Source organism: Triturus cristatus, chromosome 4_2, assembly GCF_964204655.1.
Source record: "Triturus cristatus chromosome 4_2, aTriCri1.1, whole genome shotgun sequence".
Classification (NCBI taxonomy): domain Eukaryota; kingdom Metazoa; phylum Chordata; class Amphibia; order Caudata; family Salamandridae; genus Triturus; species Triturus cristatus.
In genome coordinates this window covers 567,218,985-567,246,759 of record NC_140586.1, presented here as the reverse complement: position 1 = coordinate 567,246,759, position 27,775 = coordinate 567,218,985, and the positions used below count along the sequence as shown (strand labels likewise).

The 27,775-nt window shown below is 44.9% G+C and overlaps 1 protein-coding gene across 1 annotated transcript in view; it reads right to left on the bottom strand.

The window, feature by feature from the left end:
• Positions 1 to 27,775, bottom strand: part of LOC146834707 (uncharacterized) — a 293,340-nt gene that overhangs the window by 142,510 nt on the left and 123,055 nt on the right. Inside the window, exons 24-28 of the mRNA XM_085602223.1 lie at positions 26,329 to 26,592; positions 25,074 to 25,334; positions 9,859 to 10,119; positions 7,435 to 7,695; positions 2,166 to 2,429 (exon numbers count right to left, since the gene is read on the bottom strand). Of these exons, the coding sequence (XP_085458349.1) occupies positions 2,166 to 2,429; positions 7,435 to 7,695; positions 9,859 to 10,119; positions 25,074 to 25,334; positions 26,329 to 26,592 (1,311 nt within the window). The remainder of the gene's footprint in view (positions 1 to 2,165; positions 2,430 to 7,434; positions 7,696 to 9,858; positions 10,120 to 25,073; positions 25,335 to 26,328; positions 26,593 to 27,775) is intronic.

Here is a 27,775-nt window from a genome sequence, read left to right as displayed (position 1 = left end):
CCCAGGGACCAGCTCTGGTGAGTGAGTAGGTTCCATCCTAAATGGGTGGCAACTAGAGCTGCTCCAGAGCACAGACCTTTTTCTGGGATCCTCATCCTCCTGACATTTCTTTTTGCCAGAGGGGAGCAAGGATCCAGTGGGCACATCAACCACAAACAACTGTTGCCTACCCAGGACCCGAGGGCTATCTTAATGAAAAGTGATATGTTCTCACAGACCAGGTGGGAGCCATGAAAGCTGAGGCAGATGAGGAGGGAGGGGGCAGAGGCTGTGCCCTTTAAAGTCATATACTCCTATGGGACACCTATGGATCACTCGTAGGGGCGCAACCCTACTGTCAAGGTGCTTGGAGTTCAGAAACTTTGTGGAGTACAATCTTAGGATAAGAACCTTATGTGAGTGAGTAAAGGAGTAGCACACAAGCTAATATTGACTTGAGCAGGGTTGTTTTCACAAAGTTGCTCAAAACAGACACTCCTTTTTAAGATAAAGGAAAGAAGTAAGGAGTGCAGTGAACACTCTGCTGTGGGGAACCTTCCACACAGAATTGGAAATCTGCTGCTTTCTATGGAATGTCACACCCAGTAGAATGGTGGCATCCCAATGTAGTACATGCCACTAATATATTGCAGCAATGTAGTTCAGAAGGGCATGGATGACATTTTGGTCTATTGTAAATGTGATTTTATCATGAAACAGGCATTAAATGTGGTTGAATTAATGGATCTATTCCAAGATAGTTTCTAGAGCCTTTATGCCCACAAAATAGCCCAATAGTCATAAAGTCTATAGCACCATCTATTAAGGAATTGCATGTATAACCCCTGAGGTGTTAAACACAGAAATGTGTACCCCAAGTTCCTTCTGAAGATCATGGGTGTCACTTCGGATAGACAGATGCAACCATTGGTTTGCAGTATGATTTTCCTGACATTGCTCTTGCTAGCCCTAGTCTACATTGTCATGAAAGTGCTGTCAGGAACAGAAAGTAAACTGGGCTCTAGGAGCTGTATTTCCTTAGCCTTGTAGAACAGATAAGAGACTTTTCCAACGCTAAGGTTAAAACAAGGTTGGCCAACACTGTGATGTCATTAGTGGAAAAATGGTGCTAGATATCACTTTCATAGCCCAAGGATGTTTGGTGGTTTTACGTCCATGGTGTAGATGTTTTAACTTGGGCTACAGTAAGGAAAGTCAGGCCAAAGATGAAGCACAGCTGACAGCAAACATTCCTGGCCAGACGGAGGCTCCATTACTTGGTGTTAATGGACCTGTCCGTCATGGCCAGGATGCAACCTACTCTTTGTTGGTTTTGCACTTGTTGTTCATTGCCAGGATGGAAGTTACTCCTCATTACTATTGGGCTGAGATGAACTACCTGACCTAGGTTGTTAATCACTCTGTAATGATCCATAGAAAGATAGAGAACACACTAAGATGTGCTACCATTGGCTAGAAAAAAGCATAGGAATACGTGTGTTTTCCTTCATTGTTGTTTGGGGCCAGAAATCATGAACGTCTACTGAACTGCATATGTGGAACATGCAATTGCACCTCCTCTCAAACTTTAATCACTAAAAGACAATTTGAATGAGGAGGAGTGTCCTCAGAAATGTATAGAGAAGGTTTGGGGTCCTCAGCTTCTAGTGACAGTAGTCAACATTAGCTTATTTAAATATACCTTGCAAATGCCCTTTTTCAAAAAGAATGGTTCAAATTTTAAAGCCTAAAATTTGCAATTTTCATTTATCATTCTTTGTCCACTGATTGCATTGACTGCTAGAGCATGGGTCTCATTTTGACTTTAAAAGGCCATTTTTTAACTTTTTGATGATAGGACATTGATCACAGCACATATATACATTGCAATAAAACCGAGAGAATGCAATTGAGGTAGAAAACTTAAAGGAAACAACATACAAAGAGTTAGGGAGCACTATCGCTTTTTAGGCCATCAATTGAGGAAAAATAGCCAATGCCTTGGATGATCTATCACTAAAATTTGCCAGTACATTAATGATGAATCCACAGTGTTTAGTTATTAGTCCATAGATACATTAGCACACAAACATCATGTTTCCTATAATTAATAGTTCTCAAATAATCATGTTGGCCATTAATCACTATTATAACCTGTGAATGACCCGAAACCCCTGAGTACCTACCAGATATAAGTTCGGCGACGGCACTTGGTGCGCTGTTGCAGCTTTCCCCCATGGCGATGACAGTGACATTGAATGTTGTGCCACAGTTCAGCTGGTTGACACTGCAGCTAGCCTCAGTGGAGTTACATGGATCCACCATGTTGCCGTTGAGATCGGTAACAGATGAGAGATAACTTACAGCGCCATCCGCAGGATCCCAGGACAGGACTGCATCATTACTTTCACAATCAATTCGTGTCTCGACATTCGTTGGGATGCAAGGAACTGGAAGTAAAATAATACTGGAATTTGTGATTTTTTCAGAATGCCAACTTGATTCCATCTCAACTGGAATAAGGCACATACGAAATGTCATATCCTGTTCTGCTGCTCTAATCCTCCTCTTTCTATACAACACTCTTAGTGTACTGGAATCTCTACAGGCATTTGTTGTATTATATTGTATTGTAAAAACACTTATGCAGCTCTTTCTATCCTATTGATGGGGATGGGGGTGTGAAGCGCATGAGCGGGACCGGTAGCACACTACCCCCTTGGGGCTGTGAATAATTGGTAGAGTGTTGTAACTGTTGTGCGCTTACGTAGGAACAGCAATAGTGTCCTGCATGAGTCATGAGAGTGATACTCTTGTCTTGTGGGGCAGCACTTAGGACTGTGATGGAGGAAAGGTATGTGAGAGAAAGACATGCTCGGGCTACTGAACTGTCCTTTTCTGGCCCTTACCTTTACTCTGCAGCCTCTCAGCCCTGTCTACTACACATATCTAAAATGCTTTAGGAGGTTGAACCACATAGTACAATTACAAAGGTAATTTGACTGTTTCAATTTTTTTTAAATGACACAATCAATAGTTAATTTCTCTGAAATTCTTACAATATACTAGGTAAAATGCAAAGAGGACGATTAAGAAAGGCGAGAGGTTAATAAATGTTTTGCTTCAAGTCCTGCATTTTATACTAGGGATTTGTATTCATTTGTGGGGTGTTTTTGAGCAAATGTATTTTAAGGATGAATTTCTATACCACAGAATATAGAATGTACAATGATGGCTTTTACCAAACTTATATTTGCTGCTTTTTATGGTATTTAACGGGCAGGTTACATGTTGTATTACAGTTACCCGTCTCACGTTATAGAATTTAGATTCAACCATTGGCCGAGGAGTCATAAAATACCATGACAACACATTGTTTTAGAATTTTGAAGGTTTTTGTAGGCAGATTGATATGATTTCTGATAGCCAAGCAGATGGACTTATGAAAACATTTTGCATTTCATTTCCACGGAAACACATCTTGATAAACCAAACTCGTAAATACAATCTGCACCCTAACAAATTTGCAAAGGTTGTTATTTATGAATAGTTCAAAGACTGCTCTCACAAACTTCACAGACCTAGAAAATTTCGAACAGGACCTAATAAGAACAAATTCTAAAATGTTTGTTTCAGTGACGGAGACTCCGCACATAAAAAGATAAAACATGCCTATCTTTTTATGCGCTGCGTTCTCTGCCCTGACTGTGTATTCCCCGCAGTTGTAAAATTACTCTCAGTAAAATTAGATTCGTAGTTTGTGATTACCAAAAAAACATCAAACTTACAACAAAGTAAGTTTGCTTTTGGGATTTATGCTTATGGTGTCTACAGCGAGTAACTCCCCTCTCCAAAGTCGCCCCAATGCATTCAGAATTTTTTTTGGGTGGTCATTCAAAATTTCAGGCATGTGTAGCTGATCTTTTCCCAGTATTTTGATTCTTTGCATTCTGGTAATGGTAGCCTTCCACGTATAATATGAAGAATGCTACAGGTCCGGGAATGTAAAGAAAAAACAGGTCTGGAGGAGATGTTCACGCCAGGCATATATATAAATTTTTTGTTGCAGTTTTACATAGCACGAACTCGACCCGAAGGTATCAGAGCGCTTTACCTGAGCACCAGTTGCGTTACAGATGGACGCAATCATTTTTATGAGGCACGGGGAGCTTAAGTGATTTACCCAAAATCACAGGATGTTTGACATGCACTAATGCACAGTAGTCACCCTAGAGGTCAAGGTTGACCCTGGTGTGTCTGTCCACCCCACTGAAGAGCTACACTCATGTCCAACATGAACGCTGCTGAGAACATTTATTGCATCCTTTTAAAACAGACTTTATAAAGATATTTATGTTTTTTTTTTTAAATCCCCGGTTGAGGTCAATTCTGCAGCTTTCACCGTTTGTAAGTAGAGAAGGAAGGCTTGGTAAAGAAAGCCTTTGTGCCGATGCAACAGAAAGACACATGACTTAAGCCTTCGTGTTCCATTGGGGCTCGCTGCCGGCAGCGGGAACAAACCTGCCCGCCCACCAGGCTGGGCTTCGCCACTATAGGTAGCTGCCTTACCAAGCTGCTATTAAAGGGCACAAGAGGGCGCTATATTTCAGCAATTGCTTCTCTATTAACCTTGTTGCAAGAGAATGAGATGGGCCCAAAAAGCAAAAAGGTTTTCTCTGTGGCTCTAAAAACCCTCTCTTTAGAGGTGCTCGCCAGCTTTATAAAATGGACCAGTCACCAGAGACGAAGAACTGGAGAAGAGAAAAACAGGCATCAAAGGGAGGACAGGAACCTATAAGTGATAATAAAAAATGAGACAACAGACAAAGGCGGAGAGTTGACCGAAGAATGGAAGAGCAGGCAAGGATGAAAGAGATCTGGGGCCAGTTGTACAACCTTTCTGGTTAGCGAGTCGCAAATTGCGATTTTTTTTCAACTTGCAATTTGCGACTCGCAAGACGGAATGTACTAATGTGTCCCAGACACATTTAGTGATTCCCAAAGGGGTCGCAAATAACCTGCCTCATCAATATTCATGAGGCAGGTTGCAATTTCTGACCAATTGGGAATGGACTTCAATCACAGGGATGGTGGCCAGCTGGGACCTTGTCTGTGTTTACTTTTTAAATAAATCAACTTTTTATTTTAAAATGCAGCCTGTTTTCATGAAAGGAATACAGGATGCGTTTAAAAAAAAAAATGAATGGTTTTCTTTTCATTTTATAAGGGCAGGCAGTGGTCCATGGGACCACTGCCTGCTCTTAAACATATTTTCATTGCCAAACCACTGAAATTGGTGGTAACTGCGATTGTTTTGTGACTGCATTTGGGGAGGCAAAACAATCGGACATCCCCCTGCGAATCTCTATTAGGAAGGGACGCCTTCAGCATGCCCCTTCCTAATAGCAACTCACAAAACCTATTTTCTCAGTTGGCAATAGGTTACCAACTCGCAAACTAAAGGGTTGTACATGCTACAACCCTTATTAGCAGTCGCAAACAGCCCAATTTGCCATTTGCGAACTTGGTCGTACATATGGCCCCTGGGGTCTTAATGTTAGACAGAAAGTCACTGCTGAGACAAAAAGCCAACAACACAAAGGAAAGCCAGCTCCAGCAGTGGTGTCATTTTCTTTTGGGAATAAGCTCATGCAGACACAAAATGCTATAATTAGGAAAGTTCAGTATGCTGGCAAAATATAGTTCATGAACTTGTGTGCTATTCATATTTTGTGCACATACAAAGCTTACTAATACATGATAAAATCCATGATAGTGCACTCAGTGTTAATGCATGAGCTCCAAATACGACCTGTGCTGGTTTCTGATTGCACTCCGATGTGTGGAACGGCCCACGCGGGCCACATTTTTATGCACCGCGATGGTGAGCTTGGAGCGTGAGTGCTGTTGGTGGACTAAGGCATTGAGCCCCTAGGATGTCGGGGTGCAGTCTGGGACTTCATGCCCTTGGGCTGAACTCACAGAGGTAGATTTACTCAAATGGAAATCGTCATGTGTACAAATCCTTGTACAGGGATTTAAAATAAAGTTTGTGAACACATAAAAGGCTATTTGCATGTGTAAGCTAAATTTACACAAACCTAAACATGCATATAGCTTTGTAATTCAAGCCCTTTATTTTGTTGTCAGATAGTTCTTTTTCATACAGCGATGTACATGTGTCTTTTGTGTGGCTTTCTGTATAGTGGACAGGAAATGATGGGTCCATATATGATGGGCACATAAATACTGTCCAGGTTACTATGTGAACACCTTCAGGAAGACCCTCAAGACCTGGCTCTTTGGTTAAACCGATCTGCGGCCCCCCCCCCCAGTGCCTTGAGAACCTCACGGGTGAGTAGCGCGCTTACAATTCCCTGATTGATTGATCTATGTGAAACTTAAGTTACACTATACTAATTCACCACTAATCCTTTTTGGATTCCGAAGTAGGATGCTATTTCAGCAAACTGCTTCGCAATTAGCCTTGTTTCAAGAGAATGAGACGGGCACAAAAGGCGAAAAAAAAATTCTGTGGCTCCAAAAACCCTCTCTTTAGAGGTGCACACCAGCTACTCGCCAAAAAGTGCTTTGACGCCTCGTCCGGGTAGTAAGCGCTATATAAATACAATACAATTTAGCACGATTTTCCCAGAGGAATCTTACTATGTCCCATTAGACGTCTAAGATAAGTGGGATACTAATTTCTCAAGCTACATGGTACATATTTCTCAAGCTGCTGTTCACACTTCATTGATTCCCTTTAGATACATGTCAAAAACAGTCAAGGATGCCTACCACTCAAATGCCACTTTAATGAAAGGGCTAATTGCTTGCATAATCGAATAACTAGGTATGAAAAGGAAATATTATTAACCAAAACAGAGCATGGGACTTAAATTACCAGCCCATCCCAAAGATTTCTTAACTTTTTAAAAATGTAGGCTTGTGAGTGTGACACCGCTGACTTGAACCTGAGAGAATTAAGGTATTACCAAAGTTAATGTAACTTAGCTATTGCTCTTCCTCATATGTTGGCGCGAGAAGAGGTTGGGTACAGTACAACTTTGTGGTCAAAATAGTCACCTGCAACATTTTGACTGCCACAATGTGGTCAAGGTTAGTGAATATGAAGTTTTGGATAGTAAATCTATACTTTCCTATACATACTTACCTCAACGATATGGTAGTGTAGCAGTCGATATTGTGAATGTGAGTTTGTGGCAGATCGGTATTGCTGACCTCGATGTTGTGACGTACAACTGATGGTGCATTACAACTGTTGGTACATTGCTATTAAAAGTTTAGCTTAGTGTATTATTTGTAAAGCCCATAAGTGCAAATGGTGACAGCCGTCAAGGCATGAATACAAATAGTAGTGTGTAGTGGTGGTTTGAGCCGAAGGCAAATTACAAACACATAGCAACAAGACTTTCCCACAGTGACCCCCCTTACCAGTGGGGAGTGAATGAACAGGGCTGGGCAACCCTCGGCAGGTCTCGCTGAATGCAGTTACAGTCACGTTATATGTCTGGCCACACTGCAGGCTGCTGACTTCACATGATGTGCCTGTTGTGTCACAGGAGTGTGGCGCTTCCCCAGGTCGACTCAGAATGGTGGTGTAGTTCACAGCTCCATCTGCACTGCTCCAAGATACCGTTGCGATGTTGCTGCCACAATCAATCAGTGCATTTATGTTTGTTGAAATACATGGAGCTGTAGAAACATAAGAATGTCTTATTAGGTCTTTTTTGGTGTATCAGGTGAAGTGGGTCCTTTAACTACTAATCAGACATTATCGTTAGAGATGGAACATTGGTTTACACACAATTAGTCTCGACCTTTGGGCTTAGCCATTGCAGACCTATTGGTTTTATCAATGCTTTTTGCATGGTTATTACCAATACCAAAACACAAGGCTGGGGATGGGAAGAATCTTGCAAATAGTATAACCACTGGCAATCGGTGTAGCATTCCAACCTGTCATTTTCGCCCAATATGCCACTCTAGACAATGGCCTGCCATATGAAAATCAGTTCTGACCCTGCTCCTCATGGGAACAGTCCACACCTAAGTGCTAGGAGAGGCTATCTCTAGAAGGAGCCACACGCAGCTGTAGGCTGTCAGTGAGGTATAGTTGGATCCTGCAGAACAGCAATTTAGGAGTCCAAGTCTGGGCACTCCCATAGCCATTTAGGGCATTACATAAAACACACAAAAGGTAAAGGCATCCTCAACAAAATAAAAAGAAAAAAAAGTTGTCATGATGTATACATGCGCATGCTTCATCATGAAATGGTGTAGAGGCGGCCCCGGTCCCTGCAGGTAACAGTGGTCGCTCTGCATCATCCCTCGAAATCCCCCCTTACTCGACCCCACCGCCCCACCGATGTTACCAGCGGCTGTGTATAGGGCAGAGGGTGGTGACTGAAAGTAAATCCAGCCGAGTGACAAGAGCAACGGACGGAAGAGCAAGAAAAAAGTTGGGTGGCAGTGTTTAATTAAAATAAAGAAAAAAGGCAAAAAGAACTGAGCAGGAGGGAGAAGGACAGAGGGGGCAAGAACTGAGGTTAGGGGAAGCAATATGGAGAATATGGGCGGTAGGAATGTAATGGGGCAGGAGCATATGGGAGAGAGAAGAAGAAAACACATAAACTACCATAGAGTGCTAACAGAAAAAGGAAAAAGTAATGCCCTTATATGGAGCTATGGAAAGACACAAGCCCTCCAATCAAAAGGATATTGAAGGAGGTGTGCTCCTGGGGAGGCACAAGAAGAAGAAAAGCTATTGAATAAGATGCAAGCAAGTGACATTAACATGAAAACCAAGCAATGGCAAGCAAAACTATTTGTCAGTATTGGTATTGTCCACAAAAGCTCTTTGACAAAAGACAGCTAGAAACTGTTTGTAGGGAAGACCTAAAAATAATACAGGGTAACATTTGAACAATAGGAGCCATGCATATGCTGTGATATTTGCTGTATGCTAATACAAGAAGGACTTCATCCTCCAGCTGTCCATTCCATCACTTGTGTGAATGCTGATGTTCAAGACAGCTTATAGGTTAAGATGTTGTTCGTGTCATGCATGCCTGGCACCTGGACATCTCCAGACAAGCGTGAACAAGTTTTGGCTAAGACAGGCGTGGGAAGGGAGTTGATGCATTATGTTTCTTCTGATAATATAATTTGGGTTTTTAATGGACTTGCTTGAGGGTGTCCTCTATTCTCTTCTGTTTGTTTCTTGCATTGTGTATATGGTTAATCGCCCTAAAGAGCGTGAAAGAGACAAAGGGAGAGCGAGCGAGAGAGAGAGAGAGAGAGCTGGGTCTTGTGTGCATGTGTTTGAGTGTTGAGGGTCACATGAAGAATCTGCTCTGAGCGTTTACTATAGAGAACCCACCCGCAACACCTGGAATGCCACTGAGATCTGGGATCCAGTGAGAGTTAACAGCCCTATCCTGTTCTATGCCTGTGGATGATGTTTATAGGTCAGATGATGTCTCAGGAACTGACAGAGCCTACATTGTCCTTCAAGAGATCTTTGGATGCTGTTCATCTTGGGCCTTCCCTTGAGGTGCACCCTGCTGTTATAGGGCAAGAAAGAAATTGGTTGGTGCTCACAGATGTTCCCGGAAGGGCACATGCATTAGAAATGATAGGGAAGGATGGAACTGAAAAATAGTCTTTCTCTTTGAGGCCCTACTACCAGCGGGCCACTCATCAAGGGAAGGACCATTCTCAGAGACCAGACTCTGCCCACCACCCTCCAGTTGATACTATGCCCCCTGGTCTGAGCACTAACAGACACATGACAATGGAGCTCACAGGAATACTACAATCAAATTATCTCACTCTTTGAAATACTCATGAGCTCACCTGTTTGAAGTGATACAGGGTCACTGGTAGACTGGTTACATGTTTCACTGACTGCTGTGACTGTAAAGTTATATATCTGGCCACACTGCAGAGCAGGGATTTCACAGTTGGTGTCCAGTGTGCTGCATGAGTAACTTTCTCCATTGGGTGCGGTCACGTTGGATACATAACTGTCAGCTCCGGCAGCAGGATCCCAAGAAACGTGCGCCACATTGGTTTCACATTCTATTTGCGCCTCCACATTTTGAGGGATGCATGGAGCTAAATGAGAAAGACAGATCACATATATAATGCTGATTTGTATCAGTATGCAGTGCTGTCTCCTTAAACCACGATTTCATTCATACAAACCAATTGCTCAATATACAAACTAATTCAGTTTCTTGTCTTTTTTGTGAGTCACAATTCAGCTGCATTTTACTGCCAGTCTACTCCTTTATGCTGTATTTTATCTGTGTACAGCCACTGAATCATTCACTATCGTTGTTTGTTCATGAGTTCAACCATTAGACCACCTTCTGCAGTGCCAGATGTACTTCATGGTTTGTAAAGGTGGCAGTCATCAATTGTAATCAGATGCAGAACTCCCTTTATAAGAGACCTATCAGGCACTCCTTACCATGCATCAGTTGCTGCAGGTCACTCACACATCTTTTAAATTGAATTAAAAAAAATATGTTTTTAAATGTATGGCTTGTTGGACAAAATACTTACATGGGACCAGTTCTCTTATGACCACTATCCATTTTGTTTAAAGCTGAAATGCACTTATCTTTGTATGAAAATAATATACACATATTTGTAAAATAAACTCTTTGATTAGATTTGCAGCAAACAGCATTTTCAGAGTTAAAGCCACTCAATGTTTAGGTCGAGCCTAAATCAGCGCGCAAGCGCTGCTCTAGGGAAGATCTGTGGTAATTCACTACTGAGGAAAGCCCTGCCCTCTGCCCCGCCAATTTTTTTTATTGGCTTGTGTCTTTTGTCCTTCGTAAATGCTGTCTTCTGATTGATTATGAGGCTTGTTTGTCACTCCTTACTATGGCCATGTCCTCATTTGACCCCTCCCATGGTTACTGGCCCCTTTACTTCGAGTGTTACACGGTACAGTACGTGTTATTTAGATTGTGAGCTCTATTTTTTTCCGTGCCTTCTCACTCCCGGTGTCTGTGCCTTCTCACCCCCTTCTCCCCCCTCCCCTGCCTGCCCTCTCGTTGTCCGTGCCCCCCCCTCCTACTACCTTTTTAGAAAAAGGCTCATGACAGATAATCTCCTTTTAATAAAACAAATAATCAACTTATTGGCAACATATCTGATAAATTCTTTAAAGGAAAAGGGATATTGTGTCACAGAGGGGTTTGAAAACACATTTTTTAGGCATCCAAAGAATTTAATCATAGCAACTACCTTGGCTAGTAACCTTGTTTCACCACGAGAAAGACTTTTAAAAAATCATTACCGTTGAAAATGTTACCAATACATTTTCCATTGCATAGGGGCCTATACCTGTATTTAAAATGAGAGAGCTTTGAATTTCCAGTCTTGGAATGGATAATCTAGAAATGTGAAACCCATTTTCCCAGAAGTAACACTGAGTTTAGGAGTTGGGAATCCTCTTGCACAGTTACCAGCGTTTGTACAGAAAGCCTAGCCTTGACTGTATACCCACATAAAATATTTGACTGATGATTTATAATAATTTATCATTTTTTCCAGGTAACATTGAGGGGAGTGTAGGAAATTTTTCTTTCTTGTAAGGTCACCCTGGATTTCTTGCCTTTTTGCCAAACCCTATTTTTGCTGGCTGTAGAACTCTGTGCACTTTACCCCTGCTAACCAGAAGTAAAGGGCCTGTGCCTGTGCTCCCCCTTTAAACATGGTCGCAAAACCCAAATTGACATGTTTACCCTACCTCTAAGTCCCTAGTATATGGTACAAAGTGTACCACAAGCTTGTAATTTAAATGTCACAAGTGGACTACAGCACGTATTGTACCATCCACTACAGTGGCAGTATAAACCATGGTTTCAAGCCTGTGATGGTAGCCTGAGTAGAACAGTTTTAAAACTTTAATTTGAACCATCAAAATAAACTCTTTTCACAGGGTTAAACCTTCCTTTTAAAAACGAATGATACCCCTACATAGGCCTTATAGCTCATAAGGCACTATACATGGTATTTAAAAGTAGGACATGAAAAAATGTAATGTTATACTTGTCCTTATAATGACTAGCACCGAACAGTTATTATCACTGTAGCTAGGCTTGCTGTTCTATAGAGAAACTCTGGGAAGCACTATTGTATTGAGTAATGCTATCCTCTGGGAAACAGCCAGAAATGTTATTCTCGAATGAAAGTTACCTTTTCTCTGCCTTAAGCCTCTAAAGGCTAGACTAATTACCATTAGCCTCCAGCTGCAGCCCTCTAAAAGCTCAAGCCCTTAATGGGGTGTGAAAACTGATCCCAGAGTAGAGACAAATGCTTAGGTGTGGGGACGTGTTTTTACCACAATGGAATGATGACTATTTGGGCAGTGCCCAGGAACTTAATTAACTTGAAAGTTGCCTCTCCAGACACAAGCAGATGTCAGATTGCACCTGGGCAGACCCCTTCCTTTATACCCCCAGACTCCTCCAATCCCAGTGTGAAGGGAGCTGCCCCAGAACTTGTTTGTGGTGGCCACAGAGGAGGGGTTGCTGTTTTCCCTGGCCACGCCTCTATGATGGGCATAAAGGCTCCGCTTAAGAGGAGAGGGAAATTACCATATTGGATTTAGGCAGTGAGGGTACTGTGGGATTGTTTGTAGTAGAGCACACTGGAAATATTGAAAAAGTGGGTAGGGTACTCTATAGGAACGTTTACACCATTGGTTAGGGAAGAGCGTAAATGTGGCATCCCCAGTACCATCCTCACAACATTACTGGACTTGAGGAAGATTAGAAAAGGAATGAACCTGTTGTCTGGGACCTCAGCAGAGCCAAGGAGGACTGGTTTTGCTCTCTCTTGTAACCAAGAGAAAGAAGTAAACTCTAAGGTAATAAAGTGGACCTCCTGTTCAACCTACAGGGACACAACAGGCTACAAGAGGCCTTTCCTGCAACTGCCCAGCTGACTAGTCTTAACTGGACCTGCCCTTGACCAGCCTTTGCCCTCTGCTGGTATTAGTCCTTACTTTCAAGTGATATTCATGAGCTCCTAGAACGATTGGCTATGTCTAGCTGGACTTCTCCTACCACCCCTGAAAACCTGGGAGTTTGAAACCTTTTGGCTCCAATGACCTCCAGAGCACCAGGATAAATCTGCCAAGCCAATCCAACCATGGTGTGTTGTCACTGGACTGGAGATTCTGGTTTCTCCCACTCCGGCCTCATGGAGCCCTCTCTGGCTATAGGCTGCTGCCTTGTCCTGCTGAAGATTTTTGAGTTTCATTTCCTAAGTCCCAAGGTAAAACTTCAGGGTGGCTTGAACTTTGTTTTTGTTTCCGACCCACATTCCATTGTGGTTGACCTCAAATCGTGCTTAGCTCCCGGTCTACTAGGAACAGTTGCCCGTGGTTGGTGCTTATCGCTTTTTGTTGATATTTTTATTGAAATATAACTTAAAGAATTGCTCTCTCTGGTTTTCATAATTGGATTTTTGTCATTTTGGTGCTATTTCATTTATTAGAATCTGTTTTCTTTCTGCTGGATTTTGACCATATGGTGCTTCATAAACACTGTACGCATTGGTATGAGTTAGGCCTGCCTGCTCTGTGCCATAGCTATCAAGGGATTGAGGTCAGGTTAATCTAGTGACTTGGTGGGTCATCACCCCTCTTAACTAATAACCCAATTTCCTAAAGGGGTTTATGAAAGTACATTAAACATTTAAGAATGCAAACATTTTAGATTTCTATAAACAGAAGTCCATTTTATTCCATCTTATAACAGCCCGCTTGATTTTGCAAATAACCAAATTGTAATTACATTTAATTATATTATTCTATGCAAGGCCTACATTTATTCAAGATATCTGAAATGTTCCATTCTATAGAGCCGATGTGATGTATTCCAAATGACAATTTGAATATTATATTAGAATACATTTTTACATCCCAAATTTGTCCAAACAAATTCCAGACAGAAGACCAAAATAACACGTCTGTATACTGGATTTTTGTTTTGGTATATTCCTTATAATTATATTACAAATAATTACACGGATCCATTATTCCTTTGACAAATGGTTCAATATTAATAGATAAGTGCAGGCCTGCCTTGTGCCTAGGTCAATAAATATAATTTTGTCATGTTATGATTGGCTGTGAACCTTTTGAACAGGCCATGGTTTAAAGCATAGGCCTGCCCATAAAAACCGCTCAGTGACCTTAATCTATATAGAACAGTCCATAGGTAACACCAATAGGCTCAGTCAAAAGCCTCACCAGCATCAAGACTAACAACAGAAAAGTGCCAATCCCTTAACGCTGAATAAATACAATGGTTTGAAAGAAAATGTATTTGAGTAGCAATATTTCAGTCCTTAATGAGAGACATGCTAGCTGATTGGCCAAAATGTTATCAAATGTTTCACCATCTGGAGAGAGGAGCTTAGCGCGCATCCAAGATGGTCGCGTGAGCACAGGGCTCCCCGGACCCTTTCTGCTCCTCGGAATATATCCTGAGACTATCCTGATTTGGTGTATGGAATCTGGGAGATGAAGACCAGCTGATCATATATCTCTTTTCAAAACTCTAATCGGACCTGGGAATCCTGAGTTATCGTCGCCGGAACTTTTGGGACCCACCCGACGGAGGTGGCCGGGGTGAAGGTGACCCGTGGGGCCGGGCTGCAATTGAACAACAGCGGCCTCAGCGCGGTGCCAGTTACCGATTCAGCACTTTCGGTTTCGGTTTTGGCCTTCAGGAGATCAGCTGGCGTGCGTGCTCAAGGTGGCGAGGTGCCTCCTGGGCCTCTGCCCGAGGTTTGCTTTCATCTGCTACTGGCGGGTCTGACGCCTCCGGCCCCTACACCGACGGTTTGTGGTCCTTTCGCTGGCACCCGCGCACCCCTTGATCGGAGGTCCCATTGAGTGACTGCGCTCACATGGCGGGCAAAGGGGGTCCGGAGGGGCGCAAGACCAAGGCTTCACTGCGCGGGGGAGCGGTCCAGAGCAACAACATGGACCGCTATACCCAGGGCAGGAGGTCCCCTGGCGCTGCTGGCCTCTCCCCGGATGCTGCAGGGGGAGGCACGACCGTCGCTGCGGAACCTTCCCTGCAGGACATTATGGGCGCCATCGAGGGCATCAGGGAAACTATCGCGACGCAATATGAGGCCCTGGCCCGTAAGATCGACACTGTCGCGATCGACGTCACCCTGATTCGGGCCGACCTCTCTAAAACCAACGAGAAGGTCCAGGCCCTTGATGCACGGACCTCCACCCTGGGTGCGGAGGTGTCGGATCTGCGGGCCGCGCTTGGGGACATTAGAGTGGTCAACGACCATATGGCCCGGCGGCTTGAGGACTTCGAGGGACGGGCCCGACGCAACAATATCCGCATCATTGGGGTACCGGAGTCCTCTGACAGCCGCCCGGTGGACCTCGTGGTCGAGGAACTTATCCTGCAACAGCTGTCCCCGGTTGGCCTAAGCAAATTCTTCGCTGTGGAGCGGGCCCATCGAGTTCCGGGCGGCCGGCCGCGGCCGGGGGCCCCCCCGAGGCCTATCGTGGCTAAACTGTTCCACTACAGGGACCGCGATGCTATTCTGCAGGCTTCACGGACCCGTGGCCCGGTCCGCTACGAGAACTCGACCATCAACTTTTATCCGGACTTCACGCAACTGGTCCAGAAACAGCGGATGGGATTCCAGGGGGTGAAGCGCCGTCTCCGCGAGCTAGGCCTGAAGTACTCAATGATCTACCCGGCGAAACTTCGAGTGGAGCATGGAGAGCGGACAGCCTTTTTTGACTCTCCTGTGGCCGCAAGTGACTGGCTGGACTCGCTGCCGGACGGGGGTGGCCGGCCCGGGCCCTCTGGGGGCACCGCAGGTGACGGGTCCCCTTAGGCTGACCTTTGGTCCTTACTTTTTACGGCTTGGCACTGTACAGTTGGGTCTTACTTCTTTTGTATACTGTGCTTTACCAGGACCCGTGAGGGGTGCGGGCGGGTACGGGTCCCTTTCCTCCTCCGGGGTCTTTTTGTAGAATGGGGTTAATGGGGCGACAGGCACACTGCAAGTTGGGGGGGGTCTTTGGCCCGCAGGGGTGCAGGGTGGGGGGCGTTGGACTTGGGGTGGGGTTGGGGGGGAAGAGGGGTTGTTTAGTTGTGTGTTTTTTGTTTACAGGGCGAGGTATTGATTTTTATCCATATTTGGGAGCGGTGCTGCGGGCTGGGGGCCTCTTGAGCTATTGGATGGGATGGGGGGAGACGGGTTGAGGATTATGTCATGGAACGTCAATGGGTTGGGGGACCGTATTAAGCGGGGTGTTGTACTGCAATATTTGCGTCGTTTGACTCCTGATGTGGTGTTTCTCCAGGAGACGCATTTGTTCGGCAATGTCTGCCATGCGATGAACAGGGGGGGATACCGCCTCGTAGCCCATTCTGGTTTCACAACTGGCTCCAGGGGGGTGGGCATTCTCCTGCGAACCTCCCTTCCGGTGGAGATCACGAGGATAGTCTCTGATGACAGGGGGCGCTATGTGTGTTTGACTGGGAGGTGGGAGGGGCAGCCCCTTACCCTGGTTTCAGTCTACGTCCCCCCGGGCCTCCAGAACTCCACCTTCACTGACTTGGGTCGAATGCTGCTTGACCTTCCGGACGGCCTCCTGCTCATGGGCGGGGACTTTAATTCTGTGGTTTCGGGTGAACTGGATCGTCACCCACCTAGGACCCTCCCCGCTGCCCAGTCATGGCTGGGTGGGATGTTGGAGACCTTCGGCTTGGTGGATAGTTGGAGACTATTGCATCCGACCCAGTGTCAGTTCACCTTTCATTCGGGGGCGCATGGGAGTCTCTCCAGGTTAGACTACTTTCTTATGCCCGCGGCGCAGACTGGTCGGATTCGAGAGGTCAGACACCTGGCGCGTGGTATCTCCGACCATTCTCCGCTGTGGCTTCTCTTTGACACCGGGTCGCGGTCCGCAGGTCGGATAGCTCCTATTAACCCCTGGTACCTGCGGGACCCTGTGACTCGTGACAGCCTGGTTAAGGCCATGGACCAATACTTCAGTGAAAACGAGGGGTCGGTGTCGTCTGCGTTGTCCCTTTGGGAAGCCTTTAAAACTGTGCTACGCGGACACGCCCTCGCCCAGATAGTGGTGGCCAAGAAGGTTAGGAGCGAGGCGGTGGTAAAGCTGGAGACTGACATCTCGGGGCTGGAGTCGGCCCTGGAGGCGAATGTTACTCCGGACGGACTACATGCCCTTAGCCTGAAACAGTTCGAATATAGGTCCCTGGTCACTGACGCGGCCAAAACTATGTATAGGGAGCGGCAGGGCCGATTGTATGACGCGGGGGACAAGGCGGGTAAGTTGATTGCGTGGCTGGACAAAAAAGAGAGAGTGAATCGTGTGGTCCCCGAGTTGCGTGCTGCGGATGGTGTGTGTGTGACTGAGCCGGATGAGATTGTGGAATGCTTCGCTGATCACCTCCGGGCGGTGTACTCCCCGGTGACTGACAGGGACGAGGATGACTCTCGCCTCCTACTGAGAGATATTGCTCTGCCCGGCCTGTCCGTTGAGGACCGGGAGCGGTTGGACGCCCCCTTATCGTCGGATGAAATAGCGACCGCGATTCGTTCCCTTCGCTCGGGCAAGGCTATGGGTCCTAACGGTCTGCCCATTGAACTATACAAATTGCGTCCTGATAAGCTTGCGCCCTTCCTCGGCCGCATGTTCCGCGACTCTCTTGCGGCGGGTTCCCTTCCTGCCGACCAGCGCTTGGCCACTATAGTCGTTATTCCCAAGGAGGGCAAGCCTCGTGACCGCTGTACCTCTTACCGGCCTATTTCACTGCTCAATGCGGAGCCTAAAATCCTGGCGAAAGTCCTGGCCAATCGATTGTTGAGTGTAGTGTGCGACCTTATTCATCCGGACCAATGCGGCTTTATCCCGCACCGCAACACCGCTCTTAACTTGCGGCGTCTGCACGGGGTCCTCGCCAGGGCGGAGTTCCTCTCCGAACCGGCCGTGCTGGTTTCTTTGGATGCCACGATGGCATTTGACACTATTGAGTGGCCATTCCTCTGGGCCGTCTTGGATAAATTCGGCTTTGGAGAGGGATTTATTGGCTGGGTGAGGCTCCTTTACACGGGACCCATGGCTCAAGTGGTGGTGAATGGGCGGGTCTCTCGGCCCTTTGCCCTTGGCAGGGGCACGAGGCAGGGGTGCCCGTTGTCCCCGTTGCTTTTTGCTCTCGCCCTGGAGCCACTCGCTGCCTGGCTCCGTTGGGAGCCCTCGCTTAGAGGGATCCGGTGGGGCCCGGGCTTTGAAGATCGGGTCTCGCTGTATGCGGACGACATTCTCCTGTACCTCACCTCACCGCGGCAGTCACTCAACGTCCTCTTTGACGTTCTGACCTCCTTTGGGAACAATTCGGGTCTCACGATCAATTGGTCTAAATCCTGCGTTTATCCCATCGCTGGTGGTCCTCCTCTCCTGCCGCCTCGGCTCCCGATTCAAATATCTCTGAGCGGCTTTAAGTACCTGGGGATATACGTTTCGCTGGACCCGGTGGCTCGCTACGAGCAGAATCTTCTGCGTCCACTTCGGCGGCTGCGGGAGGACACGGCCCGGTGGTGCAGGCTGCCCCTGTCCCCGCTGGGTCGGGCCGCGCTGTTTAAAATGATGTCCCTTCCCAGGTTCCTCTATGCACTCCAGAACTCCTTTGACGTTATCCCAGTGGCCTACTTTCGGGAGGTGGAGAGCCTGCAGAGGAGACTGGTGTGGAACGGCCGGGCGCGTATTGCTCTTGCCAAGCTCACTCTCCCCTGGTATGACGGGGGCATCGCGCTTCCTGACATTCGCAGGTACTATTGGGCCTCGCAGCTATCCGCCATTAACCACGCCACGTATGCGCCCGGCTTGAATCCGGCGTATGAGATGGACAAGTTCCTGCTTCCCGGCGGGAACTACAACAGGGCACTTTATTCCCGCCTGGCTGACCGGACCCTTACGGGTCCTACTAAGATTGCTGTGCGGACCTGGAGGGCTGCCACTGCGGCCACGGGCTGGAGTGAGCGAATGACATGTGCTACTCCCTTGTTTGCCTCCGACCGCCTGGGCAGCTTGTGGACTACCAAGGGGTTTGACCAGTGGGACACGATTGGTATCAGCAAAGTGGGAGACCTGTGGCACAAGGGCGCGGTCAAGACTTTCGCGGTGCTCCAGGCCGAATACGAGCTGACCGACAGGGAGTTCTTCCGCTACGCCCAGGTTCGACACGCCCTGCTCTCGGTCTTCGGGGAGGGGACCAAGATCCCTGTTTCCTCGCCCCTCGAGGACCGCGTACTTGACGGACATGTCCCTGATAGTACTATTTCTTTAATTTATAAAAAATTGATTAATCACCGGGCGGATCTCCTGGTGCGCCTTCGGGAGGCTTGGACTGGGGATGGGGTTGAATTGGACGACGAAGACTGGCAGTCTGCACTGTCGTCCCCCAAGGAGGTTGCCATTCCGGCTCGTCTCCGGTTGGTACAGCTCAAGATTCTCCACCGGGTGTATGTTACGGGTCCGCGCTTGGTCGCGATGGGATTCTCCGACGACGGACTCTGTAAACGAGGCTGCGGGCTCAGCGCCACCTTTCTTCATATCCTTTGGGAGTGTCGCGAGGTGGCGGACTACTGGCGCCGGGTCCACACGGTTATGGGACAGGTCACCGGGGTTGTGCTGCTGCCGGAGGTGCGTCGCTGTGTCCTGAATGTGTGGGAGCCCAATGACTACAACGCGGCTCAGACTCGGTGGGCGGCCCTAGGGAACATGATCGCCAAGAGGGATATAGCGCAACATTGGGGCGCTCAACGGCCGCCCACCGTGTCAGTATGGAAGGAGAATATGGACTGGTGTATGTTTCGGGAGAAGACAGTGTATGTGGCCCGTGGCAAGCCGGGGGCATGGGGTAGAATTTGGGGTCAATGGAATGCGTATCGCGGAGGCATCTGTACGCCCCCCCTGGTAGACACTGATATCGCCATGTCCCCCTGACCCTTGACGGCTCCTGGCGCTTTTTGTAACAACCACATATGGACGTTCATCTCCCTTGACCCCCTTTCCCCCCCCCCCTCCGTCCCCGGCCTCCCGGTACTCCTCTCTTTAGCGGATTGCTCAAATGTTCTGACTGGAGTCTCCCGGGGGGAGCCTGAACCGCACTGGTATCCCTCGTAACTCGCCTTTTGTTTTTATTGTTTTTCTTTTTGTTTCTGTTATTGTTGGACTGACGCTTGCTGTTCTTCGAGGACTATCTTGAGCCACTGCGGGGCAGTGCCCTGGGAACGGATTGCAGCCTTGATATGTGTATATTTCCTTATGTACCTAGCGGCCGGCCCGGGTGGTTGTAGGCCCATACTTGTAACCGAATTATTGTTCAATAAAAACTTTTTCCAAAAAAAAAAAAAAAAAAAAAAAATGTTTCACCATCTGAATTAAAAATGTTATTTGGACTGCAAGAATGACATTGTGTAGGTCTTTCCTCTTTTTAGTCATCGTATCTTAGTGAGTCTCAACTTACCCAATGGGGCTGGTTCAAGATACAGTATTTTTTACCGGCCACTACATCACTGATCAGAGGTTTGTCTTCTTACTTTTTTGTTGAGGCAACTCTAGATGGCACAGGGGGAAGACCACTCATGTTGTTACCTTTCAAAGATGATGTGGTATTTATTTATTTAATGAAGTTGAAGTTGCATTGAAATCTGTTTCTTGGTATCTTTCTCCTATTTAGTAAGTTTACATACTGTATCAGCAATCTCCTTGGAGTAAATTTGGAGGCACATTGACAGTTCTAGTCTTGGTCCTTGCTAGCTGGGTTTGCCATCTACCCCTCAAATGAGAATACCTTACAATCCCTGAAAATGAATCATAGGTCCTTCCTCGTTTGCTATCACGGAGGCGCCACACCACCTTCAGAGAAAAATAAGGTTGAAAAAAATGTGGGCTACATAATTCTATTCAGTTCGAAATTTCCTTTGTCTGTTTTTTTAACAGTTTTTGCCTGAATCCATCTTGAACTCTAGAAGCCTTTAGCCTACACATTATATCATCTAGTGAGACATGGTTGCTGTAGAGTACCTATGCCTCTTTCTGTGAATAACTATGTGCAGAGGATGTGGGGGTGTTCCTATCACAATAAACGCACTCTCCTCCTTACACGTCATCATGTTCTCCTAGCAGGTGCCCAAAAAGAATAAAATACAAGTTAGAATGGTTTTGCAGCTGATGTTACATAGGAGCAGTCTGTCCCTGAAGCTGCATAAATGAGCAATTTAAACACCCTACAGGTAGTGTACTAGTGTCCGCATACTGGGAAAATATTTCCGTTCCTTATTTTGGTTGTGGGATTGGCTGAGAGCCATGTTGTTAAATTACAATCATAGTTACACTCTGGCATACAGGCAAACAGTTACAACAGTATGTGGTTAAAAGTGACATCATGGGTCTGGTATCTAGTCAGAGAAGGAGGAGTTGTGCAGTGCTGAGATGGACTACTGCAGAAGGTTGCTCACTCTTGCTAACATCATGCATCAGTAAGACAACACTATGCATTATTGTGCTGATATACTATACCTTCATATGTGGGCTCCCGCATAAAGTGAGCCACACTCATGGATCAGTGTTTTCAGAACATGGAACAGTGAGATACATTGAGTTTTTGGCAAGAGTAGCAATGTGTTGCAACCAAAAGAAGGGCAAGCAGTAAAGTATCACTGAGGCACCTTGCAGCATCAATGTATACAACATTGCAGGGCCTAAGTAAAGGCTTCTGACAGGAGATGTCCTATGGGCCACATGTATATCCTTAGGAAATGGTGGAAGTTCATAAAGTCTAGCTGACCATTATTGTGGCTCGCCTCAGAAATATAGTACCAACAATATGTTGTAGTAAAGTGGTGAGTCCCTGTGTACCCTGAGGTCACCTTCATCTTGGCAATGTGCAATCAGGTGACGGGAATAGGGTCTATTCTCAGTAGAAATCAATCACTAATGTGCATGTAGGAAACTATAATATTGGTTGCAGCCAATGTTAGAACACATATTATGCTCTATATCCTCTTCTTGCACACTTATGTGAAGTTATTGTGTGAGTGTGAATCATAGGCCTCAAGTAGCAGCTCAGCCTCGGGAGACGTAACCAGCAGCCTTGGTCGTATCCCCTGCTGTGTTACAATTTCCAGTGGTAGAATCTAGTTTTTAAAAACAATCCACAAACTATCCCTTGTTTCTAAGGCTACAGCGCATGGTTAATCTTATTCCATGAATTGCCCCAATGATTTTTTTAAATAGAAAATATAACTACTTTTTAAATTTAAGAGAAATAACAATTGTATGGCTAATTTGTCAGTGCTTCCTAGAAGTGCCAATAACAAATTTACTATGTATGCGAAATGTGAAAATCCCTTATAGGTTTATTGTCAAGATACCCCCTTCAGCACTGGAAGGCAGCCAGCTCAAAAGTCTCAACTCCAAGCTAAAAAGCCTCCATTAATTTGAACTTTCCCTGTCAGAAAGCCAACATGCACATTACTAGAGTTAATTCTGGTCTCAGTGTGCAAACACCTTAAAATATCTGGGAAACAAACCAGAAAGGCCCATCTACCAATTAAATGCAAACCTTCACACAGAATTTGCAGGTGCAGATTTCACAATAGTGGCTGAATATGTGATAAAAGCAACTCAATGCCATAATTCCTGTGTAATTGTATGGTCTCTTTATTGTCCCTATCCCTCTTACAGCTAGGGAAGTGCAGAAGATCCACCTCTGTATGTGATACAGTAAATAGCCCATCGCCCTCCGAGAAGACAGCATCACCCACCTCTAATCCTATCTCTTGCTTTCCACTGTCCACACTGTACAGTCCACCACTAACTTTTATCTAGATGCGTACCGTCCACCCACCTCTGATCCTATCCCTTGCTTTCCACTGTCCACACTGTACAGTCCTCCACTAACTTTTGTCTAGGTGCATACCGTCCACCCACCTCTGATCCTATCTCTTGCTTTCCACTGTCCACACTGTACAGTCCTCCACTAACTTTTGTCTTGGTGCGTACCGTCCAAATTACATTCATACACATTGTTTAAATATCGTGACACCAGACAGTTCCCTACTTCTAGCCTGCCTGGATTGGCCCATCACCAAATGCTCATGATGCTGTTCAACAATTGTGTTCTAATGACACACGGAGGCCGACTTGACACAAAAGACTGATCGTTCCCTTTACAGGAGAACAAAGAGGAACATGCAACTATTTGTGATTTAATGTACTTGTATAGATTTTTATTTTCTGCTATAGATAAAGCAATATTACCATAAAGAACTTTGGGACAGATATTCAAAGCAATTTTACAGTCGCAAACACCCTGCAAAAATGCTTTTCTAAATATTTTATTTAGGATTCTGTAAACTTTTACCTGCTTCTAAAATGGGATTACAACCTTGTTCAGATTTAGTGTATAGAAGGGCCATTTGTCGGCATTCGTTCCAAATACTGAATTGGTATGCAACGTGTCAATGTTTTGCGACCGAAATCTGGTTGCAAAACATAGAACATGACTTCTAAGTTGCGGTGGTAATGCATTTGGAGAAGGACAGGGGTCCCCTATGGACTACTTCCTCTTTCAATATGTAAACAAAATTTGCTGTGGAGTAGATAATGGTCCAGGGAACCACCTCCAGCTCTCACACAAAATTCCCAATTTGCAGAAAACCTTTTTAAACGCTTATCTTTAAGGACATTTTCTGCATTTGAAAACAATAGGTTTACTTTACTGAAATGTGATCAGAGATATGGTAGTTTGCTGACCCTAGCAGGCCACCATCCCTGTGATGACCAGAAATCCTGGTAAGTCCCAATTTGCGACCTATCTTATTAATATTCATGAGGTAGGTTAGCTTGCAACCCGCACCAAATTGGAATTTATCAAACCAACCTATTAGTACATATGTTAATTCATTCACTTCTTTACTAATTGCAAAAATGTACTGACTGCAAAGTGTCACCAGATATTTGTAACCAGTTATTACTACATTGGCACTTTGTTCACTACTAGTAAAAATTCTGATTTGTACCACCGAAATAGCTATTTGTAGCACCTTCTTCTGCTTCACTCTAAGCAAAGCACAACTGTTTAATAAGTCCTAAACAAAAAAAGCAATTGATGGAAATGATTGAATTAATCTTGATGACTGGTTAATTTTCAGGGGCAATTCCATTATATCATTTTTTGAATTGTCAGTGCCAATACACATTGGTACTATCCGTAAATAAATAAATCTGGTATGCATATTTTTACCTTAATCTACTGCAGTCTGGAACATTGTCAATTCCTCTCTTTGATCAGGCAAAAATAAACATGGTGTATCTAACTGTTAACTGGGTGTCTACATACAAGAGAGGCCTTCGACCATTTTATGCTACCCCATTTGTCCAGTCTAGTCACTGAAAACTAAACAACAATATGCTCTAAAAATTATTGTTGAAAATGTAAAATTATTGGCATCATGCTAAAATGTTGTAGATGGGCTTGATTGCATTTTCTGTAAAAAGAAATTGATAAATACTGATATTAGGTAGTCTTTTTCAAAGATTCTCAATAAATATATGTGATGTAAAATGTTTCAAGTGCAAAGAGTACGTTTTGAAAGGAATGTCTCAAAAATGTGCTTTGTGTGCCTTTTATTCTTGCCACAAACCCAATTTATAAGATGAAATGTATACTATATGCAATGGAGCAGAAATGTTCCAGGGACCTTAGGAGGCAGATGTATACATGTGGGTAAAAAATATAGATTTTTTAATGTTGACCTGCACATATGCGACTCCACAATATCGACCTACACTATGACATCAAGTTAGGTAGATGTTGAGTTAGAATAGTATGACATCAGCTGTCATACCGAGAACATCTCCGTTGAATTTGCACTATTTTCCCTTAGAAATCTGTTGTGTCCTGGATTATGATACTGTTGATTAGAGGAATCATGTCCCAATGGAAAAGCGGATGATTGCTTACCTGTTTGGAAGCGGATGCCCATGCTGGTCATCCCGCTGCACACGTCATTCAACGCAGTGACGTTTGCGCTGTACGTCCGGCCACATGCCAACCCTTCAATGTCACAGGCTGTGGAAGTGGTGTTGCATGAGAACTCCTCGTTGTCTGGGCCTCTCACATTTGTGATGTACGTCACAGCTCCCTCAGTAGCATGCCAGGACAAGGTTGCAAGGCTACTGTCACAATTGACCTCCGCCGCCAGATTCCCAGTTTGACACGGGGCTGGGTAGGAAAAGTACATATTTACTGATCAAATACTTTGGAAAATAATTGCTTAGAACTTCTCAAGTTTTGCATCTCTCTGCATCACTGTGCTGTAAACTGACATACAGACATACGGGCTCATGATTCGCCAAACCCTTAGGGAGCATCCTTTGCAGGTCGCCAGCCTGGACTTGATCTATCTGTGGTTTGGAAGAAGAGTTCAGTTCACAACTGGGCCTTTAAAGTTTTAAATCCTGCAAGGTTGTCTGCCAGAATATCGAGTGTACAAATATTGTCGCATGGACTATAGCCAACTATCATAATATCAGGAAGGTACGTTTTTACCATTCTTAACTTGTAATAATGTCAAGGTACGTAGATGTGAAGTTAAGAATCTAAGACAGTGTAAATCTTATTTCTGAACACTATTTTTTCTTTTCTTTTCACATTTGTATGCTTGGGACATATAATTTATCACAGCTCAGATATGTCACAAATTGACATTTGATGTATGTGACAACCAAAGTGAAAAGAAGCAAATCCTAAAAAAGAACCTGAAAAAAACACAAAAGAATGCCAAAATGAAGTAAAAACCTATTCAATTAATTGTGAGCATAAGTGTAAAGTCTGCGCTGACAATTGATGGATACATTTAATCTAATGTGTCAAGCTGCTCTGTAAACTGATTACTTCCAGTATTTCTATGTCACGTTTCAGCCTTCTTCAATTCAGAGAACAAAGCCTTTTTATGAGGAACCTTTCAATGCTTCCAGGGTGTCTGGAATCAGGCCATCCCTCGAATCGCACAATTGTACAGAGCCAATATATAGGATTTGTATAAAATATCCTGCCCTTCCACATCATGGACATACACATTCTGCATTCCTTGGTAATCATGTTTGTTAGGGAAGTGACATCTTTAGCTTTCTGGATTTGTGTGTAGCCCTCCTCTTACTTTGTATGACAGACAATGTCAAGTTGGCATTGTTGTTCCAATGACACATAGCCTTACCTGTGTAAAGTACCGGGGAAGCACTTGTCCTGCTGCTGCATTCCTCACTGTGGGCTTCAAGAGAGACATTGTAGGCCTGACCACACTGCAGGTCACCGATGCTGCAGGAAGTATCTGTTACATTGCACCAGTGCAGCTGGCCGTCAGGAGCAGTCAGGGTTGAAGTGTAGCCCAGGGCTCCAGCAGTATCCCCCCAGGAAACTGTTGCAATGTTTTGTTCACACTCCACTACCTTGGCAGCCACAATGACTGGAGTGCAGGGAGCTATAAAGAATGAAATAAATATGAATGCACACTTCACTTGCTCATGTTCCAGAACTCTGGGATGCTCCTGAGTGTCAGTATTCCAGGAGCAATCGCAGAAGCCAGAATGGCTGACTCCTGAGCGCAGCGCTCACAGGTTCGAACCCCGGCGCCAGCGGCAGCTCAGCTCAGCACCATGTGACTCTGGGCAATAGCTCACTCAATCTCCTCAAAGGCTCCCAGACCCTTGAAACCTCAAGGGGTGATATCCTCGCACTTTTCAAAAAGAAATTACATTAGTGCACTGATAATCAATCTCAAGTTGCAGTACGCGATCCTTGAAAGGGCGTACTACCAGTTTATCCAGTTTTCTTTTTATTACCATGCAATAATATTGATTGTATGCAGGATATTGTCCACTAACATATCATCAAGGTTAATATTTATAGGGAAGTACAGATTTAATATTCTTAACCCAACATCTACTTACCTTGAATATATATAAATATATATGTAGACAGTGAGATAAGAATGGTAAATCTATACGTCCCTAAACATACTGACCTTAATGATATGTTGGTAGGCGATATTCTATGCTTGCAGGTCGATAAAAAAAAGCTTAATATTATGACATGCTACTTTAGACTGGTGATAAAAACAAAGATGTAAAAATAAGTTCAAAGGCAAACCTCTACATCACACTTGTAAACATATGTGTATTCTTGTCTCAACATAGATCTATATATATGATATAATGATTCCAGTCATCAGCAGGGTATCTAGTGAATGCTTTTATGGATTATTAAAAGAAGGGAGGATGTAGAACCCTGAAAAATAGATCTGTGTAGTGGGTGCCCCAGTGACTCAAAATCCTGCAAACGTGGGAGGGCAACACCACCACTTAAACCATATAGTCAGCTACTTCTAATTTCCACTTTTTAAAGACTAGCTTAAATATATATGCCCATTCCAAAGTTCCAAAGTTGTAGTCAGTAATGTGTTTACATTCAAACTGCAATGGGGTAGTTTGAGCAGAGTCTCCTGCACAAAAAGCCCAGCAGGGTGTTAGACAGGAAGGTCTGGGCCAGTGCAGATAACAAGCCTTCCGTGGCCTCCTGGATATGGTGTTTGGTGGCTATTATGCAAAGTATGTTAGATAAAACATACTACAAATGAGAATTATTCCATTGTGTTATTGTGTAGA